Source organism: Eucyclogobius newberryi, unplaced genomic scaffold (genome assembly GCF_026437365.1).
Source record: "Eucyclogobius newberryi isolate DKJ021-1_F unplaced genomic scaffold, fEucNew1.0.hap1 SCAF_20, whole genome shotgun sequence".
Taxonomy (NCBI): Eukaryota; Metazoa; Chordata; class Actinopteri; order Gobiiformes; family Gobiidae; genus Eucyclogobius; species Eucyclogobius newberryi.
The window spans coordinates 14,803,484-14,830,980 of record NW_027315835.1 but is presented as its reverse complement, the minus strand read 5'-3'; the positions used below and the strand labels follow the sequence as shown (position 1 = coordinate 14,830,980).

The window sequence follows — 27,497 nt, the reverse complement described above, 5'->3', positions numbered from 1 at the left end:
GAGCAATAGACAGTGGAGGAAGAGAGGGACATATTTTTAGCAAAGTAAGAGCTAGGCTAAACTCACACAGAGACGGCACCGCTAAAAACTGTGAATGTGGGAGGATGGCATGTTTCAGTTTGGATGTAAGACCACTGTGTGTTGACTACAGTCTACCTAGAAGTAAATATTATTCTCCTCTTATTATCATGTTTGTCGCTGAGTAGTGGTGCAGAGACCTTTGGTTGGTTTATTTCTGTGGCCCAGTATAGTCCTGATGTAGATTTGATCCTAGTCTCGGTTTAGTCTAGGTATAGTGTCAGATTGTGTCCCTGTTTAGTCACGATTCTGATGTGTGTTTGCAGTTTAAGTCTTGATTTTGGCCCACTTAATTTTTAAATGTGTAAGGCAGTTGTGTGTTGGTCAAACAGGTCCAAGGTTTGATTGTATGGAGTTTGCATGTCCTACCTTGAGTATGTCTGTGTGTATGGTACGATATACTTCATTATTTAAAAGGTTATTTTTTTCAGATTTGTGTTTATTCGTGACAGTCTCAACAGCGCGTCATCTTCAGAGTGTCCCGCGGTGTTGCTGTGACGTGCCTTGTTACCTAATTTTCACAGATGGCGCTGTTGTCCCACCTCTGCTGTGTCCGACTTGGCGTGAGAGAGCAAAAAGACCCCCTTGTCCCGATTTACAGTCCCGTGGGCACGTTTCCATTTCTCAATTGTCTCTTTAATCCAGACACTCTGAGGACGATTACGAGTGAGCAGTTGAAACAAACAAACGATTTCAAATAAATTATCTGAAGACCAAATTAAGTTCACTGGATTATACTTTATCATCCTGGTGGGAAAATGTGTCCTGTGCATTTGACCCATACTTCATGCTATTTCTTTGTGAAATAATTTAACTCAAGGTGGTACTTTTGTTAACATTTTACTTTGCATGAAATGTTTGAATCCTCGCTTATGAGAATTAAAAGGGGGCATATGAGGTTACATTGGGGATTAAATAGGATATTATTCAAATGAAGCTGTTGAAACATCGAGTTTAAAAGAGTAGTCCAGGAAGTATAAGTAAAAGGCTTTTGAGGCTAAGTGTAGAGCTTAAGTTCACTCCAGCTGCTAAAAATGTAGATGTTGATGAAGTATGGTTAATTCGAAGATGTGACAATTCAGTGAACGTTGTTTTTCTGTTTTTTTGTTGTTGTTTTTTTTGCCTACCTCTTCAGGAGGAAAACTTTTTAAGAGCGATTTTACAGATATACAATTGTCCTACCTCAACCACATGAAACAGATAGATGAGAGAGACGGAAGACAGACAGACAAACAGACAGACAGTGGGACAGGACGATGACAGAACTGACAGGATGGGATTGAGTAGAAATGTCTGTAAAGTGAGTCATGATCGGGATATGGGAAAGGGCTTTGGTGACATTCTATGTTTGGGTGTTGCTGATGTGTGTGTCTATATGTAGAATGGTAAATGTAGGGGGTAAATACAAAAAAAATAAAAATAATAATAATTAAATAAATAGTTAACTTATTCAAATAAGTAAATAAAACAGAAAGGGGGGCCAGGAAAGGGGCGGAGGGGTTGATTAGAACATTGTTTTTTACACGCAATAACAAACCAAGCAAGCTGTCTTCAATCTGTTTGAGAACTTACTTGGAGGCCTTACAAGGCTGATTGGTACATTTCAAAATGTAAGGTTGTTCCATACTGGCAATGAAATAAAAACGGATTGCCAGGTCATAAAGTGACTATTATAAAAGAAAAGAAAAATGCATAAGTAGCAAGTACCAAATAATGAATAATAATAAGCCCTTGAATTAGGAAAAGCAGTGTCTCACATTCTCTCCAAATATACTCCCTCTGAAACATATATTGCTTTAAGTGCATTGTGTAACATACCACAGCAATGGAAACACCCATCACAGCTCAGTGGGAGGGCGTATAATCTTGAAAAATGTGCCACATTCAACTTTTAACATTCTCCTTTGCACTTTAGAGCAAAACAGCAGCTTACTTTGCCTGTTAGGAGTGCACGGCTTTAATATTCATGCCATTACGCTAATCATAATACAGCATGATTTTTATGTATATTTTTAGGTATAAGGTCTGTCTGCTGAAAGGAATGATATGTGTTTCAAGCATAAATTAATTCTGAACATAATGCAAAGGGTAATTCAAAAATGGCTTGTCTGCTTTGTATACGAGTGAGAGAAAAGTCATTTAAGATAAAAGGTAACATAAGGCGAAGGGTGAAGGGAAGCCACATTGGGCATCCCTGCTGCTGCTAAGGTGTTGGCATGTCAGCACAAGTGTTAATGATGATACCACCGACCAGTACTACATTGCAGCTCTGCCTCCCAGCCAACACCAACACTGAGACGACCTTAGCCAACTCCAAAAAGCTAGCAAAAGCAAAAAATAAAGAGGACGAGGACTCAGAGCAGAAAAAATTGCGATAAGATGTAAAATATGAATGCAGCATGTAATAATCAGCATTTTAAAATCCTCTGTATGACTTTAGATAGAAGACTGTTAATACTGGTAAAGTATTTATATAAAGTATTTTTTCCTTTAGTTCTGAAGCGGTTGAGGGGTTTATTTATTTTTAACATTTCACATTCTGCCTAAAGGTTTTGCGGTCAAATCTTGGATTTGAGCCAACAAAAAAGTACAAATGAAAACAACATCTATTCAGTTGCTTCTGCTCTTTAAAAAAAAAATCCAGATCACTATGCGATATTTTAATAGTCCTGCTTGCGAATATTCTAACTTCTGCACTCTCAAATACATTTTATTTTGCTTTTACTTAAGTACATTGTTCTATTTGATACTTTTACTTTTACTTGAGTACATTTTTGCTCTTGTATCTTTTTTAAATAACAAAAAATGTGTATTGCTTCTACCACTGCCGTTAGGTTTGTTTATTTCAGTGACACATTTAAACCCATTCCACAGTGTTATGTGGTGCATTCCATTGAAACGTAATGAGGTTGGTACAATGCATCAAGTGTAGTTAAAATAAATATTCATAACATTTTTGATCTCATAGTGAAGAAAAAAATAGGGCCATTGCTGCTGACACAGGGAAGTTCCTCTGTGGCTTTGTAGGTCAAGATTCTTTTACCCCTAAAATGCATCTTAAAGTCATGCATAATTCAATGTCAAAAATGAGGTCACTGTCTGTCTGAGAATCTAGTCGTTTTGATCAAGGTTGTATAAGCCAATCAGGGAGGTGGAGAAGGATATCTACCCCACTCAAGTTGACATCGCCCTTGCTGGAGAATTGGCTGGTCAGCTGGTACAACATGGTGCGCCCACGCTTCCGGGCCTCGCTGAATTGGGAGCTGCTCTTCCTTCGCCGTTTGTAGTCAGAAACTGTCAAACAGGTAAAAAGAAAAAGAAAAAGGAAAACATGTGAGAAAGAAAAAGAGCAATTGAGGACTGGGTATTTTAAGGTGATGTATAAAGCCAAGTTTAGAAAGTGAAGTTTCTATTTAGTTGTTTTTGAGTTGTCCTTCATCTTGTAGTGCCTGGAAAATGCCCAGTGGGTTTTAGTTATTTTCTGAAGCATAATTAGATTTTAAGTGCTGATTTTGTAGAAAGCTGAACATAAGGTGCTATACCACAAAGACGTCATGTGACCACACAATAGTTGAAGACATGAAGTAATTTTTTGCTTTATTTGGCCTAGTTTTGTCCTTTTTTGTATTCCCTAATTAATCCAAGAGTATCCCACAACATTTACTCGATTTGTATTAACCAATTTCTAGCCAACCCTTAAAATGTGCTGCAAATTCTAACAGAAATGTGAACGTATCCGAGGAGGTAATGAATATAAGTACTTGTATCGGGCATTTGTAAAGGTATTTTTTCCCCGGCATGTAGTACATTAAAATATTGGCTACATCATTCCCCTCCTTGGTCCCTCCCTAAAGAATTCTGTTTTTGGAGTGGTGTCTATAGGTTCCACTTGAACACTCCCCAACTCCCTATTGGAAAAACATTGTTTGAGTTCAGTGAGCAAATGCAGAGCCAGACAAATCTGCAGGGTACAGGGTGACAGTGATGAGTATGAGCGCGTGGCAAAACTGAAAGCTGGAGGCCAGAAGATCACCTGCTCATAAATCATTGTTCATAGTAAGCAAATAAGAGCACTTTTGTAAACAGTCTACCTTCACTCTTGCTGCTGTGGTTGCCTTTGCCGTGAGTGTCTGTGATGTCCTTGAAGGAGAATAGAAACAGGACCATTTCACCTTTTTCGTTCTTGATGGGAACTATGTCCATCAAACACCAAAAAGCTGCTCCTGAAAGAAAAGAAAAAAAACACAATCATCATTCACCTTAACACCAACAACAAAAACAGAACAAATAAGACTGCAACATGTCTGACTTTCAGAGTTTTCGCTTTTATGATGGCTTAACATCATGTCTTATACTTACAATATTATGTCTTACGTTATGTCTTATACCAACGATATTTCAGTTAATCACAAAAAGTTCAAATTCCACTCTGTTTTGCTTACTTGTAACACCAATGTGGAGTGAAAGGGGGAAATGAGAATATGTGCCTGTATGACATCTTTCCAGTATTATTTATTAGCTCGAGTTAGGGAAGATAAAATGTTCTAACAGAATGAATTCTGTTAAAATAGTTGTGAGTTTCTGTTGCTAAATTTTGCAACCAAAAAACAAACATTGGGGATCTTTTGTTGTGAACTCCCAACACTGTCTAATTAAAAATAGGAAAAACAATTATTTGCTTGTTTCGGTGCATGTTTCAGTTACTCAAGCATGCAAAAAGCCTGTTAAAAGGTCTGTTTTCCACCCCTCTGCTTCCTAATGACTCGCATTTGTGTGATGTTGTCTGTGCTTTTCAATATCATGACAGCTCTAGTCTGGTCCGGCCTTTCTAAAAATACAACTCTGATTAAAAATGACTCAAATTCAGTAGAACAGAGCGAGCAGCACAGCGGACGAGGTTGTAACGAGTGAGGCAGGAGCAGCGGATAGATATAAGACCCGGCCATAACCCAGTCGGCTCATTAGCAAGTCTGCAGCAGCTCCAAACAGATGTTTCAATTCTGCCATCCTGCCCCCAGTGGGTTGTGTGTTAGTCACTAGCTGCAAGTGTTTGACAAGGAAAGAGACACAGGGAAAGCATTGCACAATACCAATGGAAAAAGTTGGGACACTGTGTAAAGTGTAAATAAAACAAGAGCAAATGCAATACCAGATTCGATGACTGACTTATGTTGACTAGTTTTTTTTTAATTTTAATTCATGTTAATTGTGGTTCTCTTTAACTTACTACTGTGAATAGCAAAGTTAATATAAAATTTGAGTTCCTTAATACGTGTCAACTAGATTATCTATCTATTTCAAGGAAAAAATGAATTCAGACAAAAAGAAATGGACGACACAGAAAGTAAAAAAGGTAGGCAAAGGCGGTTAGCGCTCTTGCCTCCCAAGAAGGAGATCATGGGTTCGATTCCCAGACCAGACCAACAACACATGATCTCTCTGGGTGGAGTCTGCATGTTCTCCACCGTCCAAAGACATGCATGTGTTAGGTAAAATTGGTAACTCTAAATTGGCCCTAGTGAATGTAATGTCTGTAATGTCTATGCCTCTGTGTTGGCCATGCGATGAGTTGGCCACTGTCCAGGGTGTACCCTGCCTAAGGCCCAAAGTCACTGGGATAGGCTCCAGTCACCCGCGACCCCGAAAGGGAACAAGCGGTAGAAAATGGATGGATGTCAATTTTACAATTTTATCAATTTTGTTGTGGTCCATTACCAATTGAGCCCAGAATTGGCCAACATTTTTAATTCCATGACAGTTACAACACATTCTACAAAATAATGAAAAGAAAACACACCAGTTGAAACTAAATATGTTAAACTGTCAGATTTAATGACCTTTATTTAACCAGGAAAATCCCACTGAGATTTTGCGTCTCTTCTTCAGGGGAGTCCTGGCCCCAAACCTACACAGACACGAGGAGAACACAGAAAGGCCCCAGAAATCTTCATAATGTACTAAAGTTCTAAAGTAAAATAACACTAACAGTAGCCTTCTAGCCAAATGCAAGTATATTTACAATCAAGCAACATATTCAGTCCCACCAGCCACATTTGTCAGTTAAAGGTAATGCATAGTAACCTTGACTTAAACATATAACATAATATTATTTTGTAATTGTGAACTTTAACCTTTTTGGAATCAGGGTTGTACAGTCGACAGTTGCTTTGGCTATGAATGCAACAGAATTTATTAAGTCTAATTCAAGTTTCACATTTCTTGGATATGTTTCTTCTCTGTTACAGTGACATCACACTGTTGATGAGTAAGCCTAATATAACACAACATGCACAACATCTGCTTCAATAAAGAGTTGAGTAAAATGCCTTCAAATGCAGCGCGGCAGCTTTGGGGATGAAAGCTTTCTATTCTTTGATGCTACAGGTTTCTGCTGCGAGGACATAAGCCTTTGTGACAATCAGAGGCTTAATAGTGCTGCTTTTGCAAAAGTTCCATCAAATGCCAACCCTAGCCTAATTTAGAGGATTTAAATGTCACACTAAATTAGGTTAGGATCACTTCAGACACATTCACACTTTTATGTTTTTCTGATCTGCATGGTTTGTTTATACATGTTATAATAAGGTAAAGTTGATGCTGAACTTAAGTTCATTCTTAGTCATTTAAAGGGTCACTCTGTATTTTTGGGTCTTGTCGCCATAGTATCATTAACTTAACCTTTATGGAAACAATCAAGTCAGGCCAAGTTACAGGTCAGATCTGTGGAGAGGCGAGTCCACTCATAGAAGGATTCAACTTTTCACAGATTGCGGTAAGTACAATAAATGATTAAAATGGCTCATTTAGCAAAGCTTAGACTGAGCCACCAGACCATTATCAAGGCTTTCAACAGGACACATCAAATGTTTGATATTATGTTTATAACCTAATATCCAGGCCAACATGGGCCAACATGGGCCTGGATGGTATTTGAATGGGAAACTGCTGGAATGCCAGGTGCCACATTTGGGAGGTAGTGTGCTGGTGGTCCATGTGTGCTGGTGTATGAAAGAGAGTGTGTTTGTGAGAGTAAATGCGGGTGAAAATTAGCCCATGGCCACAATCTGGCATGTTTAGAGCATGTATATCGTGTATTTTCGTAAACATGCAGTGAGCCGACCAAATAAACAAATAATAATATCCACGATATAAAATATTTGGGCATCCTGAGTGCCCTTAATATACAGTTTTGTTACTTAAGGTTCATGGACATGTCTGATTGCATAACACTTGACTTGTATTGCATAGCTACATCTCACACATACATCATCTAAAAATAGTCCTCTCTGCAATACAATTTTGCATCGAAGTGTCAATCCACAAACTAAATCCCAAACAGAACAGACAGAAACACATTTCTCTTGTCTAATATGTGTTTCATCATTTTAACAAGCACTGGCAGGAAGGGTTATTGCCCCATCACCTTGAATATGTAATCCAATCAGATTAACTTTGTTCAAGACTTTTTCTGCAGAAGACCTGTACTACTACATGACCAAAAAAATGAAAAATTTTAATTGCTGACATCTAAAAAAGGCAAGGAAAGTCACGGATGGAGGTGCATTTGAAAGTAAGTATGCACAATGGCCATTTAAAGCAATGTCGATACTATTAGAATGACTAGATCTATTTGATTGTCTTTAGTTTCAAAAGTTGTATTAAGCTAAAGAGTTAGAGCAAGTTGTAAAAGATGTAGTGCTTTTAACATTTAAAACAGGGATGTCCAAATGTTTTTCATCGAGGGCCGCTTATTGAAACTACCTGTATATGCAAACGCAAAATTGTCAATAAAATATTGTTTACGCCACACTGGCAGTTCTATGTTTCCATATGAAACACAAATGAAGCTGAGGGCTACAACCCGGTGATTGCATTTATCTGAGAATTGAAAGTGCCACTAATTTGCCACTAACTACCTTAATTTAGTCTCAGAATCTTAGAATCAAGTTTGTCTCAAATCAGGCTGTTTGTTATGGAGGATTTAATTGTCGAGAGGACCGCATTTTGCCCCCAAGCCATGGTTTGGACTGCAATTGAAAAATATATTTTGCAAACATATTTTTGATTGAAAAATTATTTATTATTTTTGAACCACCTGTTTTTTATATTAAGATAACCTGAAAATGATCAAATTAATAAAAAGAAAGATAAGTAAATAATTCAATAATTGCAATAAATAAATACAACAATGTTATCGATCTGTTCATTCAGAGCTACCCCTTTCCAAACCCTACCCCGCGCCTTTATAGCTGAATCAAATGCAGCTCACCGTCCTTTTTGTAGAAGTGCACCTCCGCCTGGTACTCCTCGCGCCCCTCCAGTGCCTTCTCCATTTGCTGGGCCACATGTTCGCTGGTGTCCGTCCCGTACAGGAATCGGCAGCTGCAGTTCTTCTGCATCACCTCGGTCCGAGTGAAGCCGGTCAGCTCACAGAAACCGTCTGAACAGTAGACAATGGGGTAACCGCGGTGACCCTGGGCATTCCCCAACAGGAAGTTACTGTCTACAGTTCAGAGGGGAAAGGTCAAGTTAGAAAATGATGCAACAGTTACAAGTGGACTAATCATTTTTCTGGTGGAAATATTGTATGTTGGTCGCATGAAAACGTTATTGTTTTAGCTTGAATTTTCTACAGTATGACATCAAACAGATTGTCATTCATTAAATTTCTGCCGGTTGTTCCCGTTCGGGGTCGCGGGTCATTGGAGCCTATCCCAGGGACTTTGGGCCTTAGGCAGGGAACAGGGAACACCCTGGACAGGGGCCAGATCGTCGCAGGGTTAACACAGAGACATAGACACACAGATAAACACTAGGGGCAATTTAGAGTTGCCAAAACACTCTTGGTTGAGTCACATGCTTGTCTCCATGGAGATTGATATGCCATTTTGTGTCAAATTCCAAGTAAAATGTTTTGGACCCTAAATACTTACATAATGCCTCTTTAATATCCTTAATAAGTAGAAGTAGTAAATATTACACACCTGAATTATATTGAAAACAGTTTTGAACTTCCATATCAGTTTCATACCTATTTACTTTTCACAGTCAAATCAATGTTTGTTTAGCTTTTTGTAGCCATGGCAAAGCGTTCATAAACATGAAACACACTTTGTTGACTGCAGAGACTAAATACATTTCCCTTGGCTGTTATCATGTGATTTCAGGCCTGACTCTATATGATGCTATAGTGTCAGTTGGTAATGTATGCGAATGGTCAGGGAAATGGTATTGGACCAGAGGAAAGAGATGACCATAAGTCGTACGAACGCATAAACCTACGAGGACAAAGACCCTTGGATTCAAAATGCATTGCGTTATTGTTACATAATGTGCAGGAGTGGGCAAAACACTTCATAACATAACAACTTCCTAACATTACTCATACACTGCCTGTCCAAAAAAAAAAAAAGAAAGTCACCACAGAAAAAGGGGCACATGCTCTAATAATTTGCTTTGATTACAGCACACATTCGCTGTGGTATAGTTTTGATAAGCTTCTGCTATATTAAAAGGTTTACTTCCATCCAGTGTTGCATTATTTTTCACCCATTGATTTTGTATTGAGGATGGAAGAGAACAACCTCTGCCCAAAGCCTTCTCCAGCTCGTCCCAAAGATGGGCTTCAATGGGGCCAATGATTTGACCCTTCTCAAGGGTTTGTTTCAGAAATGAGAAGCCACGCATTAGTTGGGTTGAAATACTGTGTTGCAGCTGAATGATCATCACCTATGCATCAGTTATCCAGTAGGAGGCTCAAACCTACTGTATTTACTTAGTTGAATCCAAGTGACAGGCAGTGTATTTTTTATTCTGTTGATTTTGGCCATGGCGAAACTTAACCATTCAGTTCAATGGCGAGAGCATTTACCACAGAACTAGCAAAGCCTAGAAATAAACAGGAAAATAAATTCACCTCTACTCTGGAGAACATCTTGGAGTTTGAGAATCGGTCTGACTGTAATAAATTTACCACTGAAGGATGAAAAATTCCGGGTTGTGTATTTTCAACATAGCTTATTGTTCAGTTTGTCTAAAAAGGTCTGCTTATTTTTGTGCACTACTACTTGTACTTTATAGGAAGCCCTGAGGGGAAATGAGCGCATTAACTGAGTGTTCGATGTGTGTGTGTGTGATTATGATGAAAACTATGGAAAACCTATGCTATACGACCTTTTCAACACAATTACTCACCTCAGGGAGGCTTGAGTTTGACGCCACAATCAAACAGAAAATAACTTATCAATGTTTTCATCTGTGCAGTAGCATTCACAGTATGTACTGTTAATAATCAGAGGAAAGAGGCATCAGTAGTGGTTGTTTCGATGATTCAAGATTTTTCTTTCTTTGAATGTTGCTTACATGTGCTAAAAAAAGACACCTGTCCATTGTTTATCATACTGATAATTCTTCAAAATGGAAATGCAGTGTACCTCTGTGACCTGTCAGAGATTGACAGCTGTTTAATAAAAAGATGGTTTATTGCAGGTTCTCGTTCATTTGAAAAAAGGATTGATGTATGGAGGATAAAGCACTGTACGTTTGTGTAGTTTGCTTTCAGCACCATGGAGAGTTCCACGGCAGTTGCGTGACTGCATGGAATCGTCTTTCTCTGGGGATCTTATACCAATAACTATAAGCCTCCGTATTCACGTAGCGTGTATTCGACCTTCTATGACCATATTTATCTTAGTGATAGCTGCAATTTAATGTCCCTCCCCATGGTTTCGGGGGCCCCTATTAGGCCATAGCTCCATTACATACACAAAATGGATGTGTCTCTGCTGAATTTGAATGGTCTAGAAGATGTATGAGCTGTCGCGCAGAGTGGATTTAGATGCAGTATTTGCTGGTTAGAGTTAAATCAAGCAAGAGTACAACTGCGGTTGAAGTTTATACGTAATGCGTAGAAAAGACCAATCAATCTTTTAAAAAAAACATTGCTGAAAAAGCTTTATGAACAGAAAGTGGCCTTATTGTACAGAACAGCTTAAAACAGATCATTTTTGTTCTAATGACCTTTACTCTATTTTCCCTTCACAGTACATAGTTATGGTAAGTCAATAATGAAGCCACTGATCAATACAGATATTGTGGTCATGCTTTTGTCTGTCATCATTCTCAAGGCTACAACAAATTTCTTCCACTGCCGCTCATGCTCAAACCTCAAACTTCACATTTTCTCAGCGGCAGGCGTCGAGGCGGCACGCTGACGGGGAGAGAGATGGAGAATGTCTGAATTTTACTGATCCCATACTACGCCAACCTAAGGAGAAGCAGTATTAAGCAGCTGCTCGCTCTACAATCTAGCACTCTAATTGGCCACACTCAACAGAAAGCAATCCATAGGGGATGTCTTTTCCAGGGTGTGACAACGTTTCCAGGGTATACGCAGCAAAATCCAAACTGTCAGGGCTGGAATTATAGGATGAAGTATTACGCAGATCCATCAGCAGCCAAGGGGATTTTGTAGGCTTGTGTATCGGCGTAAAAGCCTGCACTAACTTACACAGTGATATCTTGTACTTAGGAAGTTATGAAAGTGTATTACCGAAGGATAAGAATATAAAAATAGAGCTCTGTGACTCCTGGTGTTGAGATGCAGGAGAGAAAAAGTCCAAAATAGAGTGCAGTTTACAAAAGGCTGCACTAAAAGTCATTGTTTTCTCCATTCTGATGCTTGGCTTGAAATTAGTTTTTGTTAATGTGGCTGACATAGATAACCAACAATCTATGCTGCTTTAACAATAGTCTACTGTATATGGGATCGAGCATAACCTGAATAATGTAAATGTCCAAATACATTGTAATGTACAATTGTAATGTTAATTTACTAACAAAACTAAACATTTGACATTATGTTTAAATTATTTATTTTACCATTTTGTGGTTTGGTCCTAAGGGGTATTATCCAATCAGAGAATAGAAGGATATTCTCCCTTTTGGTTGCCATTGATATTCAATATGTGACGTGATGTGAAGTAATGGCACCCCAGGTTCAGTTGTGATTGTCTTGCATTTTTAAAACAATACAACCAAATGTAGCTTCTATGATAAGATGATACAGTAGTGTTGAATCTAGGTCTAGATAAATCTCAAAGGGAAGAAGTGAAGCATATTAAATTCTATTGTGCCGACTTGCAAAGAAATATTGCTGCCTTGGGAAATTACAAAAGTGAACTTTAGATAGCTCAATACAATAAATACTTTTGAATCTGCAATCTACTTTTGTGAAAAGAATTTACAGTGAAAAGATGAAGTCTGCTTTGACATCGACCTCACCTTTAGCAAAAACCCCTCGCGATCTATAAAATCCTAACCTCACAACCGTGTGAGCCAGAAAGCCTCTCTGGTTTATGTAATGTTTACCCAAGAATAGTTCAGCAGTCAGCATCAAATCGGTCTTGTAAATGGGTCAAGGGCGGGTGCAGTCATAAATCACTTCACAAGGATGCACTCTGACTAACTGGGCACAGTGGGAAACTTTTATGCTGTGTTGTCGAGTGCAAATTGGGGGCACTTAAATAACAACAGCGTGATTCAGGTCTTCAAAAAGTTTAATTCAAGAGTCACTTATTGGCTCTTTCAACACTTGAGGACCATTTTCATCCCTGTCTATGTAAACAGTCGGAGCCCGCTTAATAAACACTTTCTCTGAGCGAGTGTCTAGGGAGATTGCAACAATGCCTCAATTCTTAGGCAGTAATCCTCTGGAGAATATTGCTTCGACTGGCTGCTCCCGCCTGCCTTAATTACACATCTGTGCTGACTCGCTACAACTGTAATCTGACATGATGATGCTATGTGCTACTGTGAAAGTGTGAAAAGTTTTTTCGCATGTGAAGAAGGGGATGACAGATGACTAAGATTCAGCTAAACAACCACTCCAAGCTAATTACCACTTAGCAGCTTGTAATCACTAATTTCCACAGGTTGTTGTGGACAGAGAAAATAGTACTGTAATAATTGATTATCTTTAAACTAACAGCTTTTTTTTGCTCTTTTAGTTAATACATCATACAGTGGTGCCAGAATGTAATCTATGGAAGGGTATCTTATTAATAAATGAGTGCAGTTTTTAAAATGCAAATTATGGAGTTGGTATTTCAAGTCATTAAGTGAGGATGAACCCTAATCTTTGGCATTTCCGCGTGGTTGCTTTCTGTCAAAATGAAGCTAATATAGGCAAGAAGTGCTAACAGCAGTGCTTAAAGGTGTACTATGGAATTTCCCCATTGTATGACAAATAATGGCACTCTTATGTGACTTTTCTGCTGGAAGTGTCTGGTACCTGCTTGTCTCTATGGAGGTATTATTGAATTGCCTGGAATGTTCCACTGTATGGCATCAAATGTAGCTGTCTCCATGGTGATAAGCAGGTGGTCGGTCGACCCTTAAAAAAATGTCTGACCCTTCAGAAATATTACAACTTCTTTTGACCCAATACAGATATAGGGGCAGAATCAGACCCATAGAATGATCATTAGCTTTTCAGTGACAGTAAATTCTGCTCTGGCTGGTGAAAATTTCAGTGAACACGAAACAGTAAATAATTTGGATGCTCAGAGTGCATTATTTAAGTGAGCAATAAATAGAAGGGCCCACATTTCACCCATTCTCAAAGCCCTTCACTGGCTGCCGGTCTCCTACCGGATACAGTTTAAAATTCTTGTTTTAACTTTTAGAGCTTTAAATGGTCAGGTCCCATCGTACATCAGCGATCTGATTAAACCATACGCTCCCTCTCGCTCACTAAGGTCCTTGGACCAGAAACTGTTGTTGGTGCCTCGCACCCGTTTTCGGACCAGAGGAGACAGATCCTTCCAGGCAGTTGCCCCCAGACTCTGGAACGATCTTCCGTTCTCCCTACGGTCACTGGACTCAGTTACTGCTTTTAAGGGTCAGCTTAAAACCTTTTTATTTAGTCAAGCCTTTTAAATGCACTTGTTTTACGGACTGATTTTACTGTATATTGTTGTATATGTTTTGTTCACTGTAAGTTTTTGGTGTTTTTATTGTTTTATTCTGTGTTTTGTGAAGCACTTTGTGACCTCTGTCTGTGAAAGGTGCTATATAAATAAAATTTACTTACTTACTTACTTACAATACATTTTGACCAAACTGTTTGGAATGAACTAGTAATGTTTTTTCACTTTTTAAGGAGGTAAAAATCAGGAACAGTGCCTTAAATGATGCTATAATATTTGTAGGCCAAGTTACAAGTCAATTCTGTGGAGAGGAGACCCCACTCATAGTAAGAATGGATGTTTTATCTTCCTCAATAATAAAAACACCTAAATTTAATAAATATGATATAGATTTAATGCTATATAATGACACATTACAGGCAAACAATAACTTTTAGGGAGACAAAAGCAGAAAAGTTAAATATAGGGCCCCTAAATAGTCACTGGAGCACATTTGGATTGGTGTGAGGGACTTGAGGAACACTTTACCCTGAAGTAGGTAAAAAATATGCCCTAATTATATCACTATCTCTTCATCATCTACACAGTCTTCTACAAATGTTTTAACTGCCGTGATTTAATCCTGGACTAAACTCGGAAAACATGTTTTCCAGAACAGCCCAGTATGTGACCCAAGTCTTTAAAAAGCTAAATACATTTTTGGAGATCGTTTTTATGGAGAACTGTGCAAAGTGCTTCACAAGGCCTGGCACCCACTCACACCTACAACCGCTCAGACAGAAGTGGAGCAGCGATGGAAGGTGTAACCCAACTGAAACTGTTATAGATTTCAGTGTGAAAGACCACACACATTTACACTAGATAAACAGACAAAGCTTTTGTATTTGATTTTGTTTTAAATACACTGATAATACTATAGGCTATGTATATTTTACTAATATGACTTAAAATTAGTGGCAAAAAAGTTATCTTGTCCAATATATTTATGTTGATTGCTATATTATTATATTACTTAGGCCTTTGTTATTGTCACTAAACAGTCTAGCCTATTGGCCCACACAAAAATACAACAAATCCACACTAGAATGTGTCAATGCTTGAAATGTTGTATGTAGTCCTGTATGTGTTGGTTATCACATAGATAACAATAGTGAGGTTCAATCTGACACCAGCCTCTCTCTCCCTTTAAACGCAGAGAGCACGGAGAGGAATGAACGTGTCTCTTATCTCTGCCAGCAGCTGCCCTTTGCTTTACACTGCCCCTGCAAAAGAGCTGCTGTCACTGTGAGAACGCCGCTGGGGAGGGCACCCTAAAGGGGCCCGAGGGGGGTGGGAACAAGGGGGCGGGGTTACATACGGGCCCAGGGGAGGTGTGATGCTAGACACATGCAACAACCCTATGACAGAGACTCCGCAGTGGTTACAGTAAGAGATGTGTGTTAGTGATTTTAAGTGAAAAAAAAGTGATTTTATATTTTCAGTAGAAGCGGGAGATACATCAATGTGTGTAATTGTTGTTTTTGAGATATGCAAAATTAGAATACCATGTATATTGTCTATAATTGAGCAATATAATGAACACAAATTAGAGAAAAAGGGTGAGTAAACTAAAAGGAACAGAAACGTCTATGTAAGTGATATTTCTGCACTTTAGTAGTTCATTTTAAGGTCCATTAATTGTGTCTGATACTTGAACCTCAATTAAGACATTTACAGGAACAGTTTAACACATTCCTGATGCATTATTAAAATATAATCTGAATATTTGTTTGTGATCATCGTCATATCTTTATTTCAGACCCTTAATGAGTCCATAGACATTAAAAGACAAACAAACAACAAATACATATAACAAAAAATAGGGTATATCATTTTCGGTAGAGGATCAAATGTCATTGAGTCTAAATTCTAGAAAAGTATTCTCTGTCATTGATGTTTTAAAGGAAAATTGGCCTTTTGATTACTTTTTCCCATTCAGAAGATAAAATATTTTGTTTTATATTGTTACTCTTATAGCGATGTTCCTACTTTCTCATCATTTGACATTGTCCTGTTAATCTGCTTGTTCTAATGGTGCGGTTGAATAAATAAAGTACGGCAAGAAGAGGCAATAAGGTGGTCGAACCAGAAACAAATACATCTGCGTGTCATCATCACATGCTAAACTCAACCAAGTTAATTTTATACGATCATATATACTAGCTTATCTTCCCGTTTGAGACAGACTATTGTGACAGGTTGTGTCTTTAAAACTGATCAACATCTTTGTTCATATTTTCTGTTTAAAATACATCAAAGCTGGTTATGCATTTTAGTGTTTGGTTTATGCATACTCAAATACGACAGCAAATAAAATCACAAAAAGTTACCCAACCATTTTTCATCAGGACGTGTTTTCGAAGACTCATTATTTTACAACAACAACACGGAAACATTGTTTAAGCTGCTCAAACCTGTCAAAAATGTTTTAGATAGGCTGCTGTTCCTGCATTCATTATAACAAGTTTGGATACTGTATGCAAACCTCCTGTTATCAAGCTTGGGAGACAGATATTGATTTATTAAAAATTGTATTAGAGAAGAATCCATTTCAACATTGTTTAATTGTAAAAAGGAGTAGGAGTGTGAGTACTGATGAACCAGTTGAGAGAGCATCATCAGAGTTATACCCTATAGAAAACATGCAACCTTTAACATAACATGCCGCCTTTGTTTTTCACATAATGTATCTGCTTGATACTCCTCCCTTTCCTTTTAAAGGTTTGGGACTATCACAATGTATAATTTTAGGTCATGAGAGAGAGTAACCACCACCACCAACTAACCTTCAACACAATGAATTTCTATTGCACTAAGCAGATTTTTTTTGATACTGTCAGTGTTTGGTTTTTTTATGTAAAAAAAAAACACTCAACAATAGTTTGCTGTATGATTTGATATTTTGAATATGAAATAAATATAAGGAGCTAATCACTACAATTAAGCAAATATTCTATTATTATTAATATTATTATGATCATTATTATTAGGCCCGAGCGCCACAAGCTGGCGAGAGGCCTATTAGTCTCGTAAGGCCGTGCGAAGCACGAAATCGAGCGCGAAGCGCTCGCCCACTTCCAAACACTCACTAACGCACTCCTCCACTCATGCACGCCCCGTGCATGCTAATTAGTTGTAGGAAAATGGAACATTACCGTTGTAAACGGGCGAAGACCGTGCAAAAGTTTGCACTAAACGAGCACTTTACATTACATATAAAGCACTCATTTGCGCTAAGTAGCTCACGAATACGTTCCCCATCTCTTGCATGTTCCGTGCATATAAGCATGTAATGCAAAAATTGAACATTATTACTGTATAGAGGGCCAAAAACACAAAGTGGGCGGAGCCCACTCAAAATTATCGAAAGTACCCGTCAGTGACCAGGGACCCACACCATGAGGTAGGAAAGCGCGAGGCTTTCCGAAAATGTATAGTTTATAATATTTGAAAAATGGGAAACATTGTTTTCGCATCGGAATATTATTCTTTCTTCTTCTTCTTCTTCTTCTTCTCGGGACCAACCCCCCCATTTTTCACCCAGTGAACATTGACGAAAAGTCACAAAAATGTTCACACCTCTAAAAATCGTGCCTCTCTACATTCTGGCTAATTCTCTTTTCTAAAATAAAAAAAAATGGCGCGTCAGCGCCCCCAAATGTACCAAAAATGCATTGAGGGATGGGAAATGACCCAAAAAAAATCTGATCGTAGAATCATGAAATTTGGCGCAGAGGTAGATGGTGACAAGAGAAGTAAAAAATATTATTACGGCAACGCCGTCTGCCCAACCAAATGTCGGCCATATTGCTTCAAAAATGGCTAAACATGACTTCGGAGTTTTTCCAAACGTCGTACTTTTACAAACTCCTCCCAGGGCGTTGGCCCTAAAAAGCTGAAATTTTGTGAAAATGCTACTGAGGAGTGGGACATCAAAAGTTATCCAAATTACATTGATACCTCTCACGGTCTCTGTGCGGCGAAGCCGCAAACTGTAGCTAGAATTTCAGAAATCTCCCATATTTAAAATTTCTGCCGTTTGCGCAGATAAAGTCCGAATTGCGTCAAATTAGAATCAGTTGTTAAACTCTTTGCCCTAAACCTACTTGAAGTGAAATAAATTTATTTGGCGCCACAGCGCCCCCTACAGATTTTATATGGAGGTTGAATGTTTAGTTTTGCGAAATTATCTGAAATTTGACACACAACTCAATTTTGGCATCCCCATCAAAAAAGTCAGTGAGACCCATGCCATAATTGTTATGGCTTTGCCGTAGCGATGACCAAAACCTCCCATGTTATTCCAATGGGGAAATCGCCAGAACATGTTTACACTTTAGACTTTCACAAACTCCTCCCAGGGCGTTAGCCCTATTAACCTGAAATTTGGTGAGACTCATCTTCAGGGGTGGACCATCAAAAGGTATCCACATTTTTATTCAAAGAGTCACGGTGTCTGTGCGGCAAAGCCGCACATTTTGCCAAGAATTCAAAATAAAATTTCTTTTTGATGGTAAAACAAAGGGGAGAAGATGTGACAGCGTCACAGATTCAGCAGTAGGCGTAATAAAAGGACAATTGGGGCGCGTTAGCGCCCCCTCCTCTTGCGGCGTGGCGGCGGCGTAGCGAGGGCCGATCATTGCCGCTTGCGGCTATATTTATTATTATTATTATTATTATTATTATTATTATTGTTGTTATACCTTTATTTAACCCATTGAGATTGAAACCTCTTTTTCAAGGGTGCTCTGTGGTGATTTACTTATTGAATCCTCCGTGGTGATAAAACACAAGCTTATATGCGGACCTTAATTATAAACAGAGGATAGGAGGAACAAGCAAACACTATAATGAAGCCACTAGCAGATAAAATCATATAACAAATAAAGCACTTTTAAACATATATGACACCTTTTCCCATTGCCACACATATTGTACTCCTCTAGGTGACAAAACCTTTGACATTGCTTTGAGGCAATAATGTACCGCTCGGAAAGGTCACTGCCTTAACCTATTGTGACATTTCCTTTATATACTTGTGAAATATAACCCTGTCAGTCCAGGAAATCAACATTAAATTAAAAAAAAATCAAGTTCATTTTTCATGCCCGAGGTCTAGCCTGGCCCGATCAATATCTTTCACACCAAGGCTGGCATTGGGGTCAGCGAAAAAGGTATATTTTATTGAAGTTGAAAACATGATAACAACCCACGTATAGTCTTTATGTGCCTTTAAAAATGAAAATGTATTGTTATTTGCTGTAGATGAGTGCGTGTCTATTTGCGTTTGACAAAAGGATTTGCCTGTGTGAAGAGGCTTTTCACAGAGGCAGCTGAAAGCTTGTTTAGGCTGTGAGTAATGAATATAATTGAATAGTCATGGCAATATAAATGATGCCTTGATAAAGCGCCAAGTTTTATGAAAAGCTGTCAGGTTTGTGGATATTAAAGTGGCATATTATGAAAATCCAGACGTTGGTTCATTTGATGGGAGCAAAGTCAGCAACAGTGGCAGCTTATGTTTTGTGGTGTGAAAGCATTTTCTCCAACTGTCTGTAACAAGAAATGAAAATGTATGACGGACATTTATGACTTAAATATAGCAGAGTCCATTCAGTGTGTTACGTTATGTTATCTGCACATTTTGAGTTTTGCCAAGTGCAAGATCAAAAAATGTTATTTCAAGAAAAATACCAAAGATAAAGGTTCAGTAAAGAAATAAATATTTACACTTAAATACTGTTTACCATGTCAGGAAAGATCTGAAATGACCCTTCAACAATGTGGGTTTTATGGATTATTGGACCAAAGTTTTTCAGGTAGCCTAGATTTGTAATATAAATAACAGATATCTCAGTTAGGGCTGCAATGAATAATTGGAATACTTGAGACTAATTGGCTATCAATTGTTGATCATTTCAGTAATGGTTATCTGGACTTTACAAACTGTCAAACACATGCCAAAAGATATTTTATTACGAAGACAGCAGCAATCTTACCCCAAAATGGCTAATAAGATTAAACAAAATACTTTATCTGTAAAAGGTGATCTCAAAAATGTAATATACAAAATAAATAATAGTTTGACTGGTCAACTAATAAAGAAAATAATAGCTGACTATCAAATCATCTTTAGAAAAAAAGAAAAGAAAAAAAAAGACACTAACATGACTCTCTTACCACCAGTTAGGTAACAAGTCAAAAAACAGCCGCTGTGTTTCCCACAATGCCACTCTGCCAAAATAAGAGCCCAGCTGCATTCTTCAAGCCCCAATTGGGAGGCAAGTTCAAGTGTCCTCTGTTTTAGTTGACCATCTTTTCCTCAAAGACCCATGAATTCGAGCATCATCCATGTCAAGTGGTGGGACCTTGTCGCCCTGGCAACGGAATGGAAGCTATTTTCAGCTTTGGGCAATGTGCCACCCTCCAGGAGCCTTATGGTGGGCAAAAATGTAAATGTAAAAATGATAAAAATTGACCTACACTTTTGAATGTTGTGATTTCATCCTGTAAAATATGAATTATAAATAATATCCTATAGTTTGATAAAGCAACACAGATTCTGAGAGGTCCAGGCTTAATAAAACAGTTCATTCTTAATTCAGTAACAAGTGATATCAGCTCCAGTTTTGAATAATTGTTGAACATTCTCTCAAGTTTTCTAAAATAAAAAAGGATATTTGATACTTTAGCCATTCCAATTTAAACTTTATGTCAGCTAGCCACAACTGATTATTAGTCTAGATAAAGTGTCAGAAAGGATCCAATAAAGGATTTCAGATAATATAAATTAGTGCACACAAACAGGAAGCTGAATAATTGATTTACCAACTGACTTACTTACTAACTAACTACTCAAAAAAATAGGTGGTAGTTTCTTACTTCAGGCGTTCATGTATTGGCTATAGAGCAACTATGGCCCAGAGCTGAAAAAAAACATATGAAAATGTGTCTATTCCTGACTATAGATAAGTTTAAGCCTAATGTTAACCCAAAACTCAACAGTGGGAAGATCCAGAGAGCACAAATAGTTAAGGCATACACACAACAGAAACAATATATAAGCTCCCAAACAACCAAACAAAGACAAATTTCAATACAAAAATTGAGTAGTATAATTGCAAGTGCCTGAAAAATTCACATCATTGCTTTGTTTCAGAGTGCCATTCGCACTAGCATTTCCTTTATATAGCTTCAATTCACAAGCCAAATGCACTGCACAGTAGAGTACCTCCTTAGGACAACTCTCTGTAGACGTTTTTGGACATATCACATGCAAATTAAAAAGACCTTGTAGTGACTGTTGTATCCTTACCCAGAGGTCAAGGAGAAGTCATGTAAATTTTGAATGCCAATGTCTTGCTCAAGGGCGCTCTAGCTAAGATGAAACCCAGCAACACAATCTTTGACCTTGCTTCACACTGGCTTCTACACACACAACACTATTCATCTTAGATGTCACAAGCCAATTCTGTTGCACAGTCCCTCGGCACTTGAGAGATTCCCTAACTTCTCATTAAAACACACAAGTCCCAAGTCAAAGCTATAATTATAGAGCCTATGCATCAATTACTCAGCGATGTCACTCGTTTGATTGTTTGTTTCACAGTGACAGTGCCAGACAAGGAGGTGGTGCTGAACGGACAGCTCCTAAACTCTTAAATGAGGGCAGGAGAGGGAGAAGATTGGGCAAAACACAGTGGTCCCAGAGGTATCTGTTTACAATGAGTGGCGGTGAGTCCCAAAGGTGGCAGCAGGTACAAAACAAGGGATAAACACACACGCACACATACACACACAAACAAACACACACACACACACACACACGATACAAGATAGGACGAGGGAAGGAAACAGAGATATATACTATCTTAATAGCTCAACAGTGGTCAGTTTAAAGCTAACTACCTGAAACAAATAGGAAAAGACAACGTGATTTGTGCAGGTTGATTTTTTAACAGCAGAGACTTAAATGTGCAAATAAACTCAGCCAACTCAATTCACAAAGCAGCAGATGTTGTTTTAGTTAGGCAGTGACTAATGCAATGCAAAAACAAAGCTCAATTTTCACAAAAACAAATGTGTCTTACTTATTTTTATTGAATAACTGGCCCACTTAAAATAACTATGCTGAAATGTTGTCCTATTTGAACAAAACTTTTCAGGTAGCAATGGAAGCATTAAGAAGGTATAAATATCTTGATTAACATTTATCTATAAGTGGTGGTGATCATAATTTGAATTATCTATAATAAGGTTGAATAATCAATGAAAAAAATATGAATTTGTAGTTTTAAAGTGGACTAATTCATACAACTGCATGTAACGGCATTAGTACAAGATATTATTTGGGTCTGAGTCCGTCCCTTCTCTTGCTCTTACTTTCAAATACTAAATGAAACGTACACATTTTACCAAAACTATTTCTTGAATTTGACAGCAGATTCTGGAAATATGTACTGTATGTTACCAAATAACATCCAGTACATAAAAGTGATACTCCATACTCTACTCCATAGTTAGTATTCATAGCCTAGTTTTACATCATCCCATTGAGACAACTGAATGTATGGAGGCTGAATGTATGGAGGCTGAATGTATGGAGGCTGAATGTATGGAGAGACTACACTTACGAGTGCCATCGAAGCGTGTGGCAATGGTGTCCAGGAAGGTGTTCTGAGGGGCCAGGAGGCCCTTCATCACGGGCATTTTGACCCAGAAGTGTGCAGCCCTTGGCAGGCTGCAGGTCACACCATTCCAGTGGTCCCAGGTGCTCCAGGGACAGTCCACTAATAGTCACCGGGACGCACATTTAAAACACAGCCCCTCTTCACAGCAGCGCCTCTCCCGAACACAACCCTGGTCCTGGGTAGACTAAAATAGCTCCATAAACAATGACGTGGCGGTTCATAAACAGCAGTCAGAAACAGTTGTCGATTCTGTGAGTGCAGATCAGGTCCAGGTGTCACCCAGGTCTGTCCCAGCAGCCGCCGCCCTCTCCTCTCTCACACAAGTTATACCTCACTCACTCATGTACTATTGAGAGATGTGTCGCCTCGCTCTGCCTCAGTCCTCTGTAGCACCAGAGTTGTTTCTTCTTGCGCTCCCTTTCTCGCTACTGTCTCTCCAACCAATGAGAGGCGAGCTCCTCTGTAGGAACCTGTTTTCATGTGTGGTACATAGAGAGTGAGTGAAAGTGAGCCGGGGGAGCCAGAGGACAAGGGAGTGAGAGAAGGAGGGAGGAGCGGAGGAGAGGATGCTCTGTGTGCAGCTGACAGCACCATTACGCCCTATAGTGCTACTATCAGCACATGGCTTTTGTGTGCATGTCTGAAAATCAAGGAGAGATGGATTACCAGCGTGTTGGTCAATGCAGCCCATTGTGGTTGTGTGAACCGGCTGCCATTGTGAAGCTACTTTATGAGACTCTTGAGACAAAGTGAGGGATAAAATGTTCTCTTCTCATACCTGCAAATGAAAAAAAAGAGCTTCATTATCTACAATTCCTCAAGGGTCCAATTGGTGCTCTTTCAGCGTTTGTTGATTCTGTGGTTGCCATATCCCCATGAGAGAATTAAGTCTGAAGGATAAAAGGGGCTAAGAGCGGATTATAAGGATAAGCCTGGAGATATTTTTTTCATGAGAACTTGATGCTGAACACTTCACTAACACTGCATCTTAGCACAAACTTTGACCCTGTGAGCTCAAACAAGAAAGAATACCTCGACAACCTATTGCTCTTGTTAGAAAAAGTTAAATTGAGTCATTGGTCATCATGTCCGAGTTGTCACTGGAGAAACTGTAACATATGGCTGATAACTGGTAATTGGTGATGCACTGTAGTCGGCATATCTGGCTCATTGTCCATACTAATAAATTATAAGATGACAGGTTTGAGCTAAGTGTATTGATTGGTTTATTCGCCATTGGTTTCCAAGCAAAGGAAAAAGAGCAGGTTTAACATAGTTGTAAAGGTATTTCTTTATTGTCTTTGTGATTAATGTGGGGCTGGAGGATAGAAGGCACAATAACGGTGAGGCTGACGAGAAATGCCCTCAAGATCAGGACACAGCACACATATGAAGACCTAACTTAGATTCTTCTGCCTGAATTCTAATTGTATGGTAATGTAGTTCAAACCAGGATGTGAAAGTAGCCCACATGTGTTTTGCGTAGGCATTTGTGATGCTAAAAAGTTGAGTGCATTCAGCGGATGTGTGGGTGTTTACACAAGCCAACTCTGTTTAAAAAATAGTTCACTACAGAATTTATGAGGAATATGAACATGATTTTGCAGGTGCCAGGTGCATTTCTGATCAAGTTGCAATTAAACATTTGGTGAGCACTTAGTCGGAGATGGAGTAAGAGTGATTCAATATGCACAATTATAACAGCCACTCAGGTGAAGACAATTCAGGGGGAAAATGGGGGGAAAAACATGCAGTAAAAGCGCAAGGGTTGGAGCGTATTGTTCGCCATCTCGGGTCCCTATTCAAGTGCTGGCAGCCCTTCACAGCTTTCTATTTTTAATGGCCTCTCATTGTCCAGTCTTGTTGTAGTTCATACATCTCTGCTTGTCACCAATAAAAGGGCTAATCCATTAAACATGTCCACTATCTACGGCGCTGTCTAAAATGACCGTGACGCACAGGCGGACAGGTGAAACTCTACTCCTGACTACGTTTCCCAGAGTTCACTTGGGACATTTTATATATATACGTTTAATATTGATATATTCACCACTATTGATGCAAGTGGGAAAATAGTACTTGGTGTCTGGACGCAGCCACGCAAACAAGTCAATAACAAGAGCAGATCCAATGTTGGAGTCAAATATAGAGTTGTATAATGCACTGCTAGTGTTTTGGTCACATCTTTGTTCATTTTCAATTGAGGTAAGCAACTAAATAAGAAATAGCTTGTTATTTTAATTAAAATAAAAAGCAAGAATTAAGAAAACATGGGGCCAAATCAGTATGCTTTTTAAGGGTGCTTCTTTATCCGTGAATAACTGAAGTGTCACTCTTTGTCTATTATTTTATATTTGATATTATCGTGCACTGCTCCTGCTTCTGGTGAAGATTATGGCTTAAAACATACTTAATACAAAGATTCATTCAATTAAGCCGTCAATTTATATACTTTAATTCATGCACATTTCCCCCCAACACTTGCACACCAAACTACTTGTTTACTATTGCTTGTGAATGAATCAATTGGCGAGAATCAAGAACACTAACACATGACCTAAATGTTTTGTATCGAACTGCCGTCATTCAGTCGCCATCTCGTCTGGTTTAACTCATGCTTTACTCAACCCCATTGAGAAATCCAGCTTGTCATTCTTAGAACACTGACTGCTGTTTACACTGAATTAACTTGGAATGGAACAGATGTGGCGTGAAGCTCTTAAGTGTGTAAGTCTGTGTTTACATGCATGTAAAGCCACAAGGCACGAGAGCATGACCGACACCATGCATCTTCAATAGATATTTTGATTAGCCACACAACCAAGTGAAGAGATCTCGTAAGGGACAATAACGAGTATGATTGGATAAAAATGTGTGGGTTTTAGATTCCACAATGCTGTCATACTGTTAAAGGGGAAAAAAGAAAAAAGAAAATTCACTCAATTCACTGATAATTTACTACATTTGAGATTAGGTCTTTAAACTTGTTATATTATACAACAAGTTATATTAACAACATTTTAACCACTCCCCAGAAATAACACACAAAGGAGTAAAATGTAAATTACAAGGATCCAGACAGATTTTTCAACCATAGCATAGTATTTTGCAGTGTTGTTATAGTGCCCAGACCTAGACACCAACCTAAAGTTCTTCATGTTCTGAAGACTATTTCACACAACATAAAAGAACCTGCAAATACTGATTTCATGTAAGCCTATTATTTTCTGCTAACTGACCTGCTGGATGTAATCAAACTATTAAGCCACATTAAATTGGTGTCAAATCTTTACTGAACTGGAGCATTGCTAAAAATATCAGCCCACATTGACAAAGGAGAAAACTGCAGAAGCAAGAATACAAGATAATCAGAGCCCCTCCCATCCATGGCAATGAAGAGAACCCGCTTGAAAGTGCACTATGTAACTTCTCTAGTAGGGGGTCCACCACACCACCTGCTTGTCTCCATGCTTTAAACTTATCTAAGTGGCATTAATTAATTTACATGTGCGTTTTGTCACAAAACACACACGCACGCACGCGAGCACACACACACACACGCACGCGAGCACACACACACACACGTGAGCACACACACACACACACACGCACGCACGTGAGCACACACACACACGCACGTGAGCACACACACACACACGCACACACGCACGCACGCACGCGAGCACACACACACACACACACGCACACACGCACGCACGCGAGCACACACACACACACGCATGCACGCACGCGAGCACACACACACACACGCACACACACACACAAAATAACAACTTGAAAAACATGCATGCGTTTTTACTGTGAGCGGGCAGATGTGACCTGTAACTTGCTCTGGTGGCAGTACCTGCTTGTCTCCATGGAGACAATGACAATTTCAGAACATGAGGATATGCTCCAGCAGAAAAGTCATACTGATGTCACAATGTCAAACGTTTGTGTTACAATTATTGAGAAAAAACCTCACAATTTTCTTGTCCAACACATTATTATTGCTCAACTTTGAGACCAGCTTTTTAAAACAGACTGTCTGAATGACAAAATAAAAGTCAATGTGACAAAAAAAAGCCAGATAAAAAATATATTTATTAAATTTATATTTAGAGGTATATTTTTAACTATAGATTGAATTAAAACCACTTAATGTTTCTTTTGAAATACGAATTATTATTATTTTTTAGTTCTTACGATTATGAATAATCACAATGACCTGAATAATCACGATTATTGATTAACCGAATAGTATACCTTTTATACCGTACTCACTACACTACAACTTAAGTGGGTTTAATTGGGTCATTTAACTGCTGCACGAACACACCAATACACGGTAAATAATTTTAGTGTTTGCTGATTAATTCCACTGATTATTTTTTTTGCCCATTATAAAATAGTGACAAAGAAGCACAAACTGGAACGTTTGTCTTTGTAAAGTAAAAGGCTAGTGCCCTCTAGTGGTTAAATGTACTTGCTGTTTTTGAAAATAAATTTTCTTGGCGTTCGGGATCAATACATTTTAAACAGTTGAGTCAGATTAATTATAAATAGTTTAAAAACTAATATAAGTACTTAACATTAGGTGGAAGAAGTCTAAGTTAAGCTGATGACCTTTTCAAAGTTAAATCGACAAAATTTAATTTTTAGTCATTATAATGTTGCCCTCAAAGGCATTGTGTGAACGTGATTACACTGCAGAGTTTAATAACACCAGATGGTCTCATAAAACAAAAAGCTGAATTTATAA

At 38.5% G+C, this 27,497-nt stretch overlaps 1 protein-coding gene across 1 annotated transcript in view; it reads right to left on the bottom strand.

Moving 5' to 3' along the window:
* The window catches only part of kcnh4b (potassium voltage-gated channel, subfamily H (eag-related), member 4b), a 43,431-nt gene extending 19,640 nt beyond the window's left edge, over positions 1–23,791 (bottom strand). Inside the window, exons 1-4 of the mRNA XM_072456438.1 lie at positions 22,679–23,791; positions 8,348–8,581; positions 4,170–4,301; positions 3,248–3,372 (exon numbers count right to left, since the gene is read on the bottom strand). Coding sequence (XP_072312539.1) covers positions 3,248–3,372; positions 4,170–4,301; positions 8,348–8,581; positions 22,679–22,754 — 567 coding nt within the window. The 5' untranslated portion in view covers positions 22,755–23,791. The remainder of the gene's footprint in view (positions 1–3,247; positions 3,373–4,169; positions 4,302–8,347; positions 8,582–22,678) is intronic.
* Positions 23,792–27,497: the final 3,706 nt, after the last annotated feature.